We start from the raw sequence: 11223 nt of genomic DNA on the forward strand, positions 1-11223 counted from the left end.
ATGGCCTGTATGACTCCTTCCAACTCTATGATTCTATGATTCTGCATCCAGTGGGAGTGTCTGGGTGATGTCATGTCTGGTGGCCTGTGACTTCCAGGGGCATGACAGGAAGGTGTGGCCTGCTGACATTATTTCCGGGGTTTCTCAATGCCTGAAGAATATTTTAGGGATTTCTCAAGGGTAAAAAGGTTGAGAAAGGCTACCCCTTAAAAATGCATTCCTAAAAGGGAATGCTCATGTGAGAACTGCTTACGGAACGAGCTATAAGCCATTGAGTGGTCATATTATGTTATCTTTCTGGAATGTGTCTGCAGAAATTTAGCCCTCAAACATTAACCAGGTTTCTTGGAGCTTATCTTACAAAACAGCCAGAATTACAGGCTGAAGTTTGTACAGTTGCCTACAGCCAAACTAATGCATACGTGAGAAGAGTAGTGAGATCAGCAGAAGAGCCAGAACAAAGTTTGGAAAGTGTTGTTTTTTGAAAAAAAGCAGGAAAAAAAACTGCTGCTAGTTTTAGCCCATTTTAAAAACAAGACATTTCAGTCATCTGTACAAGCGTTTAATACATTTACCAGGAATTTTAAAAGGTTGTGTCTGCCCTACCCCCGTTCCCTTCGCCCACTTGAACAGTTGAGCATTTCCTTTCTGCCTCTGCAAGCATGATGGAGAGTAGTCAGAGAAGCAGCTGCATCACCTCTGGCTGACCCTGAAGTGCAGAAGACAGGTTGGTAAGCTGCAACTGATTCTGAGCATCACAAGTAATGCAAGTTCCAAAAGTAGCTATAATGTATGCATAGCGGAATGACATTGAGTAAGGACTCACCCGTTTTCATTGCAGTATGTATTTATTCATGCATGCATGCCATTTACGAATGGAGGAAACCCTATTTGTGCCATCCCTGTATAGAAGCTCTGCAGAATGGGGAACCCCAATCTCTGTTTTCCATGTCTTTACGGAACAGCTCGATTGTAATTTCAAATATGTAGATGGTATTCAAGGAATCTCAATAGCTTTCTGTAATTCCATTTGCAGTATTGGTCCCCCAAAATTGCCAAGCATTTGTAAATGAATCCAATGATAATGTTAGAACAGAAGAAGACCCTGGCTGGATCAGAGCCCTGGTTCACCCACATGGTTTCACATGGTTATCAAACATTTGCTCTGGAGACCCAATTACAGGATGTAGAGACCAAGGCCTCCCCTTGGTGATGCCTCCAAGTATTGGTGGGGTTTTGCCTCTGGACTTGGAGATGCCAGTTAGTCTTTATGTTACACATAGAGACACGTCTAAATGCTACTGAGATGCAAGGGATTTATGGTAACGCCAACAGGGGGCTTTCAAGGCAAGCGAGAAGCAGAGGTGTTTTGCTATCGTATTCCTCTGCAGAATAAAATCAGAGTCCAGTAGCACCTTTTTATTGTGCTACTTCAGACAAACACGGCTACTCATTTGAATAATTCCTATGCAGAGTTTCTCTTGGTGGTCTCCCATCAAAATACCAGCCCTGGTTCGGTTCCAAGCTCTGAGGAGACTGGACGGTGCTAGATCCACAATCCTTGGGATTGTGCGGTATATAAGCCTTCGGGGATGGTATATAAATATAAATAAATAAAATAAATAAATCCAACTCATTGAGAATTCAGGCATCATTATCGGGAAAGTGGCCTATCGCCACCTTCTGGGAAACGGAGATGGTGCAGCCCAGGAGGTAGATATTTCTGTAGCTTACTGCTTCGACCTTACATACAAAAGTATGTCTGTAATATTTCCCAATACAAGTTCCCAGTGTATCTGCATATGGTTGAAGCTGAGACGATTTTGGTGAGCAGAGAAATTCACCTCTCTTTAAGAATCACCTTGTAAAGTTCTGTGAATAATGGATGCAGACATCACATTCCATGGTGAAACCGGTAGACCTACTGTGCTACCTTAAAACAAACGTTGAGTCCAGTGGCACTTTTAAAACCAACAAAGCTTAATTGTGGGTATGGGATTGTGTGTATGCACACTATGTATCTGATGAAGTATTCATGCACACAGAAGCTTATACCCAGAATTAAACATTGTTAGTCTTAACGGTGCCACTGGGCTCAAACTTTGTTCTGTTATTTTGGGCCAACATGGTTTCCTACTTGAATCAGTGCTACCCTTACGGTTTGTTGTCTTCAATGGACTTAGAAGTGCAAAACATACATACATGTTCCACTTAATATTTCTGGTAAGGCCTTGGAGGAGGACTATGTCTCATGGCTTAAGTGCCACTCAGTGCTTAACACCCACTCAGGGCGGCTGTCCTGCCCCTGTGTGCCTCCTCCTCCAACTAGCTTGCCTGTCTGTGCAGCAGCCAGCCAATCACCTTTCATCCCCCACCCCTGACCACCCCCTCCTCCTTCTACTTCCCTCCGAGGCTCAGAGGCTGCAGAGCCCTGCTGAGTGAGAGCTGCCCCTGCTGATAAATTCCCTAAGAGCTGCCTGCAGCCTTTCCAGGTCCTGGGGGGAGGGGGAGGCTGTCCGCAGAGTTCTTCCACCTCCCCCCCCCCAATCTAGCACCTGTTCTAATTCTCTTGGGAGTAAATCTCATTGAATAAAGTGGGTCTTATTCCTGAGTAGATCTTATTATAATTGTATCCTTGAAATTCTCTTGGGAGTAAATCTCATTGAATAAAGTGGGTCTTATTCCTGAGTAGATTTTATTAGGATTGCTCCTGGAAATGCTATTCTGGCATGGATGGCATTATTCTACTGCACCTAACACTGGAGTGACTCCTATGTCACTTGTCAGTGTCATATGCTTTCCAAACAGGGAACATATATTTATAAAAACAACCAGGTCCAAGGAGCTGCAAACATGGCATTTGTGCTGTGGTCCCTGGCAGTTGTATCAGTGCCAGTCACAGGGCAGAACATCAATCTGACAGGCATATCTACGAGTCCAACAATATATGACAATACCATTGTGCTTCTCTGATGTCACCATGCCCTTCCACCCACAAGCAACGCTGCATCCTCTGTTGTAGCACGACAACAATGATCTCTGTTGGGAGTCTTGTAACTATGTGATCTCTGCAGGCGGAAGCTCAAATCCTGCATTGCATATGTATATCCTTTTATTAGGGCAGCACACAGGGAAGGAAGGATGACACACTAACCATGCCACCTGGATGCCACCACAGCTTACTTGACAGGGCAACATCCATACTAAAGTATGGACTCCACGCTCCTTATCTGATGAAATCAAACAAGATTAAAATAGATGTGTGCAATTTGATGGGGGAGTGCCATTTCTGTTTGCTTCACTATCAGGTACCCGCCTTCTTTTTTCCTCACCCCCCCCCCCAAAGCAGCCATTTTCTCCTGGGGAACTGACCTCTTTAGTCCGGAAATGAACTATAATTCCAGAGAGGGATGCCAGCTTCCAGGTGGGTCCTGGAGATCCCCTGGGATTACAGCTCATCTCCAGACTACAGAGCTAAGATCCCTGGAGGAGATACTTTGCAGGGGGGGGGGAGACTCTCTGGCACTGCATCCTGCAGAACCCCCTGTGGTTCGCCAGGCTCCGTCCCCAAATCTCCAGGAGTTTCCCAACCTGGATCTGGAAGCCCTAGGATCCTAGCAATACACACTCGGATTTAAATCCATCTCTCAAAGCTGCTCTTTCCCGGAATCCTCTGCACAGTCTGCCATTCCAGCCTACTGTCGCCCCGCCCCCCATGCACATACACCAATTAGGATCTTATTAACTGGAATCAGAATCCTCAACCTTTATAATGCCTCTTTTAAATGATATTATAATGGGACGGTTTTTATTGAACTGGAAAGTGTTTATTGTCGTCCGCCGCCCCAAGACGACTTGCTCCAGAAGGGGCGGTATAAAAACCGAAAAATAAATTTAGCAACAGAAAGACAGGGCGGGGCAGAGGTCAGGGGGGTCCCGCCAGCCACCACATCCGGGCCTCTCAAGAGCCGCGCCCGAGCAAGACCTCCCTTGCCCGCTTTGGTCCCCGCCTCCGTCCCGGGATGCTTTGCGCTCCGCCCGCCTGCGGCTTTCCGTAGGCAAGATGGCGGCGCCCATCCTGCGAGCCGGGTCCCGCCGGGCGTTGGCCCGGAGCGCCCGCTTGGCCCGGCCCGCGGCTTTCGAGGAGCGGCGGCCTGTGCACGACCAGCCGCAGGAGCTCCCCCCGAATCCGCCTTCCCAAGTGGGGCTGCTGGCCGCGCAGCACAAGCGGGGCCTCTTCCAGGAGATCTTCCCGCCGCTGGTGGCCCAGGAGCAGCTGGTGGAGCTCCTGCTGCCGGGCCGCCCGCCGGTGACGGTCTACTGCGGCTTCGACGCCACGGCCGACTCCCTGCACGTCGGACACCTGCTGGCGGTCGCGGGGCTGCTGCACTTCCAACGGGCCGGCCACCACGTCATCGCCCTGGTCGGCGGCGCCACCGCCCGCCTCGGGGACCCCAGCGGCCGCACCACGGAGCGCGCCCCCCTGCCCGAGGAGCGCGTCCGCGAGAACGCGCGGGCGCTGGGCGAGGGGCTGCGGCGGCTCTTCGACCACCACCGCGAGCTCTTCTGGGCCGAGGGCGGCAGGGCGCGGTTGGGCGAGCTCACCGTGCTGGACAACGCCTCCTGGCTGGCGGCCGAGCCCGTGCTGGGCTTCCTGGGGGCGGTGGGGGGCCACCTGCGCATGGGCACCCTGCTCAGCCGGCAGAGCTGCAAGGCGCGCCTCGGCAGCCCCGAGGGCATGGGCCTGGCCGAGTTCCTCTACCCGGCCCTGCAGGCCTACGACTTCCTGCACCTGCACCGCCGCTACGGCTGCCGCGTCCAGCTCGGGGGAGCCGACCAGATGGGCAACATCATGTCTGGCTACGACCTCGTCTCCAAGTACGAGATATTGCTGGAGGGGGGGGGGTGAGGGGCTATTCGTCGGGGAGGCCCGGCTGCCTTCCCAGCTCCTGCTCTTCTTTCTCGCCTACATAAGGCAGAGCCAACATAGTAGTAGGAGTAGTAAAGGCGGGTGGAGGGAGCAAAAGGAGGGCTACGGGTGTGGGTTTAAGGAGGACTAAGTGTTGCAGTGCTCAAATAGTGCTGTGGTGTAGAGCAGTAGTCCCCAACCTTTCTATCACCGGGAACCACTCACCGGGGACCACTCAACGCCTTTTACTGAGGCCCGGTGGGGGGGGGGTAGTTTACTCCTCTACTCTCAACCACTGCCCTAGCGCTCTCTGGTCGCTATGGTAATGTTTAAACATCCCTTCAAAATAAGATACAGACATGCCACAACAATGAACATAAGGAACATTTTATTTTCATGGAAATTTTAACTCATGACAATGACAAATCAATGGGAACCCTGAGCTTGTTTCTCTACAACGAGATAGTCCCATCTGGGAGTGATGGGAGACAATGACACCCAAAGTGTGTTGTAAAGGGCCGGGGGGGGGGGATGAAGTAAAGGGCTGGGGGGGGAGAAGGCGTCCTTTGGGGCCCACCTCCAATTAGTCGAAGGACCACATGTGGTCCGCAGCCCACAGGCTGGGGATCGCTAGTGTAGAGAATGCAGATCTGTCGTGAGCAGATCTCTTGAATGTCAGCACAGGCATTTTTCCTGAATAAGAGAAGTAAAATTCAGAATAAGAAAAAGTTAAAAAGTGGGAACTGGATGAGAAAGCAGGCTAAATTGATTCAGACGAAAGCAGTGGCTGAGCAGATACATACATTGGATGCTTTAGGCTGATCTTGCATAGAATCATAGAGTTGGGAGGGGCCATACAGGCCATCTAGTCCAACCCCCTGCTCAATGCAGGATCAGCATTGAGCATGGGGTTGAACTAGATGGCCTTCCAACTCTATGATTCTAAATATCTGGCTAAAAATATGAGCCTAAGTGAAGGGACAGGTGGTTGAAAAACAAGATAAGTATTTCATGTGGGAAGGGTAAGTGATAGAGTTAATCTTCACAGAGTAATTGACTTCCTTTGAATTATCCTTTCATCACCTAGTTTAATGTTAGTTTCTTGGCCTTGAATATCTGGGGGGGGCAGTAATTTCATTGCAGTGCATAATGCTTAAGGCTTACTAGTATGAAATGAATCGACAGGTCCATCAGATAGCTTACTACTTCACTTCCAGTTCCATAATGAGGGACTTAAATCTGAACATCATTTTTGACTCACGTGTTTTGTCTCAGAAGCATTTTGTAGCTTTAAGATTCTACTGAATGTATAATGGGATCTCCCAATAAGCATTAAAGGGAATGATTAGCATCCTATTTCACACCAGGGCCAAGCAGATAAACACAGACAGCCTGCCAGTAGGGCACAGAGGCCAAAGTCTGCCCCATGTGCTTGCCCCTTTAGCACTGGCTTTCAGAAAGCTACTGTCTTGGCATAAATCCACCCTGTATGAATGTAACTTTTTATCCGTTCCTGTTTATTCTTTGGCAGGGTGACAGGGGAAGACGTGTTTGGCATAACCGTGCCTCTTATTACAAGCACTACAGGAAACAAACTGGGAAAGTCTGCTGGAAATGCAGTTTGGCTTAACAGAGATAGAACTTCTCCCTTTGAGCTGTACCAGTTCTTTGTCAGACAACCAGACTCCATTGTAAAAAGGCAAGTATCTTTCTTAAAGTTCCTAGATGCAATTTGTTGCTAAAAAAAACCCCTGTACATTAAGAGTAAAATAATGTTATTGTTGGATTAAACGTGGATATATTCATTCCACCATGCTGCCTCCAACACAGAGCAGCCAGGGGTCCCCATTAAGCTAAGAAAATTTAAATGGGTCTTGTTTTGTGTGTAACATAATCCATTTTTTTCATTCACTGGCTCTATGTATTTATTACAAAGGTTGCACATTATTCATTTTCAGGGTCTTAGATATTCAGAAGTCCATTTATATTCCTGACTGCTCCTGAGTTTCTCACAGAGAAGATGTCACGCTTATTATTTTGTGTTCAGTTTGGAGAGCCAGTTTGGTATAGTGGTTAGGAGTGCGGACTTCTAATCTGGCATGCCGGGTTCGATTCTGCACTGCCCCACATGCAGCCAGCTGGGTGACCTTGGGCTCCCCACAGCACTGATAAAACTGTTCTGAGAGGGCAGTGATATCAGGGCTCTCTCAGCCTCACCCACCTCACAGGGTGTCTGCTGTGGGGAGAGGAATGGGAAGGCGACTGTAAGCCGCTTTGAGCCTCCTTTGGGTAGGGAAAAGCGGCATATAAGAACCAACTCTTCTTCTTCTTCTTCATTTATACATCACTTTTATTCCCAGTGGAGACCCAAAGAAGTCTAAAGTATATCTCTTTCTACATTGTACCCTCACAACTAACCTGTGAGGTCGGGTTGACACACCAACCATTACACCACACTGACTCTCGCATATTGTACTGGTCCGGCGTCACATCCTAAAGACGTATTGCTAGTGTAGCAAGACTTTAAGTTCAATATTTGCAGCAAAGTGTAAAAGATACATATATAACTAATAATATAGTATTGAAAAGAAAAGGGGGAGAAATAACATCTACATTTATATTGTCCAGCACACAAATAAAATAAACGTTCCGCTTTTCCATTAAAGGTATCTGCGGCTTTTCACTTTCCTCCCTCTTCCGGAAATCAATCACATTATGGAAATGCATGCTCAAGAACCTGAGAAGTGGGGACCACAGAAGCGTCTTGCTGCTGAAGTAACTAAGCTTGTTCATGGCAAGGAAGGTCTGGAGTCTGCTAAGAGGTAAAAGAAGATTGCTGGTTAAGACATTGTCATGATTAAGGTCATCTACACCAGTGGTCCCCAACCTTTTTATCACCGGGGACCGGTCAACACTTGACAATTTTACTGAGGCCCGGGTGGGGGTAGTCTTGCCGAGGGATGTCGCCGCCGTCTGAGCCCCTGATTTTCTGCCGCCCGCTGGGGGGCACTGCCAGCAGCAGCTGCGCAGTGCCATGCCAAAGGGGAGCCCCAGCCATGGAAGCCGCTGGAGAGCACCAAAAGTGAGCCAGTGGTAGAGTGGCAGGGCAGCCCCCGAGGCAGCAACCGGAGAGGAGAATGAGGAGGAGCCACAGCCCGGTACCAACTGATCCACGGACCGGTACTGGTCCCCAGACCGGGGGTTGGGGACCACTGATCTACACAAAATCCTGCTTGGCTGGGTGGAGGTCGCAGTCTCCCACTGACATTTGCATCACCTGTCCGTATGGTTGTTTAGGAAAGAGTGACCCACAGTATAGATGTCATCGCTGGTTTGTAAGCGACACGATAACATCAACATTATGAGAAAAGTCTTCCTGGCTATGACAGCAAAGCATCTGTCGTAGCACAAGTGTTGAATGTTGAGGAATCAAACACAGACTATCCCACACTTTAGTAGCAGTTATTTCATCCATTATTTCTTAAATCATGGCTGTAATGCAGATCATTTTTCTTCCTGCTAGATGTACAAAGGCTCTGTATTACAGCCGTGTAGATGCCTTGGAGTCTATGTCTGAGATGGAGTTACAGGAACTCTTTAGAGAAGCCCCATTTATTGAAATCTTGTATGAACCTGGAACAACAGTACTTGATATATGTCGGAAAGCCAACGCTGTGGCCGATGGGGCAAGGGGGTAAGTTATTTCTCTAAACCAATGGGCTTTGTCGCACCAGAGTTTGGTTTGCCAACCCTTCCATGTGTTCTGCGTACAAGTTGACTTTTAAAAGTTGCATTAAAAAATACTGATGGGTATGTTCTTGCCCTCCTGCTAAAATCCGCCCCAGAAATTCACTGTAAATTAGCTGAACGGAGACACAAGAGACAGGAAGCTAGGTAACAAGGGGTGAGGCTTCAAAGAGTAAGAAACTTAAGGATAGCATACCAAAAGTTGGCTTCCAGGAAGCAGTTGGGATGTCAGGCTGTGGGGTTAATTCATGAACAGCCCCCCCTCATTTTGCTACACTTCAGCAGTTTTACCGAATACTTGTAGCACCCAGAGTTAAACAAACTGGGACTTCGCATTCATTTGCTGTGAACGTGTAGACAGTAACCAGTGAACACCGGTTGTTAACTGGGGCAACTAACCAACATCTGAAGCCCTAATAATGGGATTAATGGTCACAGCTTCAAGACTCCCGAAGGACCCGGGCAAGTGGGTTACTTTGTCAGGCAACCTTGTCTGGAGCCTGTTCAGTGCTCTATTAAAAACCACACAGCTTATGTTGGTATCCCTGATAGGAGCTGATTGATCTGAACTTTTTCCCTTTGGAATTCTAGAAGTCTCACTTGTACACTTTCTCTTTCAAGGCATCGTGACATAACAAGCGGCGGAGTTAGTATAAACCACATGCAGGTAACTAATCCCGATGCCGTTCTTATCGCTGGCCAACATATTCTCAGTAATGGCTTATCGCTGCTTAGAGTGGGGAAGAGAAACTACTATATTATAAAATGGCTCCAGTTATTACAAGAGGAAGAGACAGGCTAACTTCTGGAGGAAAACTGCAGCTTCGTCGCATCCTGAAAGTTTAAGCGGACTTTTCTGAATTTAAAGACATCACAGGAGTGGAATATCAGGACACTACTGATGTGAGCTGCCTCTTCCTCACTGTGTGAGACTGAGTTCTGTCATTAAGATGGCTGCTCCTCTGTTTTATATTCAGCCTTGTAAACTACCCATGTGTCAAGAAGGAAAGATCTTTGTTATTACGGAATTCATTGTAAATACTGGTAAAGAAAAAATTGTATTAAATGCAATTTAAGAATGAAAGTAATAATTTGATTGCCTCAAGTTTTATTTGTTTGGGTTCCTTAACTTTTTGTTGCAAGTATTCTGATGAGTGATCTCACTTGGTTAAAAGAAAATGTGGAGGATGGAACAAAGGAATGACTCTTTAGGGGCAGGGTTTGCTGGGGCACTTGCAAAACTTTATAGCAGTGGTCCCCAACCTGCGGTCCGGGCCGCAAAGGCCAGGGCGCCGGGCCACGGTTCCCTCTCCCCGCCCCCGCAGTAAAAAACTTCCCAGGCCGCAAGCTTGCAGCCCGGGAAGCTTCTTACTGCGGGGGGGGGGGGGGGAGGAAATCATGGCCACACATCGCGCATGCGCGGCCCGGCTGTGCAGCATGCATGTGTGGCCCGGGTGGCCACGCATGCACGCTGCGCGGGTGTGGCCATCGCCCTGCTGGTTCCCAGCCGAAAAAAGGTTGGGGACCACTGCTTTATAGGATTCATAGTAGCTCCTGCCATGTTTATCACGCCTTTTAGTAGGAGACAAAGTGCACTGATTTAAGTGCTGTGGCCCAGCTGTTGTGCAACCCCTTCGGTAGCCACCTACCCAACTGAAAGTTAAAAGTAGTCAGTCTTTTCAGTTATGGTTTATTAATGTAAAACTGTGCCTCCTTCACATAATTAACTTTATTTACAATTGTAACTACATAAATACATCGGGTACTTGGTCAAACATGTCTAAGCTTCAGTATGTTTAGAGATTCTTCAATAGCCTTACCAATATTTACTTACCTTTGCTGGCGTATGAGACGACTGGGCGTATGAGACAACCCCCCAACATTTCCACTCAAAATATAGAGTTTGTTACATTACATTACAGTACTATGGGCAGCTATGTCTATCCCAACTGAAGTTTACCCGGCGTATAGGACGACCCCCCCACTTGGAGGCATATTTTTCAGGGGGTTAAAGTAGTCTTATATGCCAGCAAATACTGTATTATAAATTGCACCGTATGTAGGATGACATGAGATTGGAAGAAAGTACAGCTACAGGGGAGACTAGACTTTGTTCCTTTTTAGCTGGAAGTCTAACTTTTAGTCACTGATGATCCAAAGGTGTATAATCCTTACACAGTAGGCCAACCTTTTAAAAACTGAGTGCTCTGTTCATTCTCTATGAGCAGTAATAGAAGTGGCAGTGGTAGCCCATTAGTTGCTATCATTTTTGAGTTTTATTTATTTAATCCAAGACTCAGTAACAATAGTTGGATGAACCCTGACTGAGCTACTGGCCAATCCCAAAGCAGTATTTTGAATTTTTGACTCTAGCCTGTAAGAGCTGGGTACAATAGTAAAAACTGGCTTGGCTTTAAAACCTAAAGCAGGGGTAGTCAACCTGTGGTCCTCTAGGTGTTCATGGACTACAATTCCCATGAGCCCCTGCCAGCAAACGCTGGCATGGGGGCTCATAGGAATTGTAGTCCATGGACATCTGGAGGACCACAGGTTGACTATCCCTGACC

At 47.8% G+C, this 11223-nt stretch overlaps 1 protein-coding gene across 1 annotated transcript; it reads left to right on the forward strand.

Moving 5' to 3' along the window:
• Positions 1 to 4012: 4012 nt before the first annotated feature.
• Positions 4013 to 9747, forward strand: YARS2 (tyrosyl-tRNA synthetase 2). Its single transcript, XM_077339902.1, has 5 exons — positions 4013 to 4878; positions 6441 to 6608; positions 7576 to 7731; positions 8433 to 8603; positions 9278 to 9747. Exons 1-5 carry the CDS (start codon positions 4064 to 4066, stop codon positions 9456 to 9458), a joined length of 1491 nt encoding a protein of 496 aa, XP_077196017.1. The 5' UTR covers positions 4013 to 4063; the 3' UTR covers positions 9459 to 9747.
• Positions 9748 to 11223: the final 1476 nt, after the last annotated feature.

This window comes from Paroedura picta, chromosome 5 (assembly GCF_049243985.1).
Source record: "Paroedura picta isolate Pp20150507F chromosome 5, Ppicta_v3.0, whole genome shotgun sequence".
Lineage (NCBI taxonomy): Eukaryota > Metazoa > Chordata > Lepidosauria > Squamata > Gekkonidae > Paroedura > Paroedura picta.

Coding starts and splice junctions, on each gene's coding strand:
- YARS2 (XM_077339902.1), top strand. CDS start 4,064: ATGGCGGCGCCCATCCTGCGAGCCGGGTCCCGCCGGGCGTTGGCCCGG. Junction 6,609..7,575: donor CCAGACTCCATTGTAAAAAG/GCAAGTATCTTT, acceptor TTTCCATTAAAG/GTATCTGCGGCTTTTCACTT. Junction 7,732..8,432: donor GGTCTGGAGTCTGCTAAGAG/GTAAAAGAAGAT, acceptor TCTTCCTGCTAG/ATGTACAAAGGCTCTGTATT.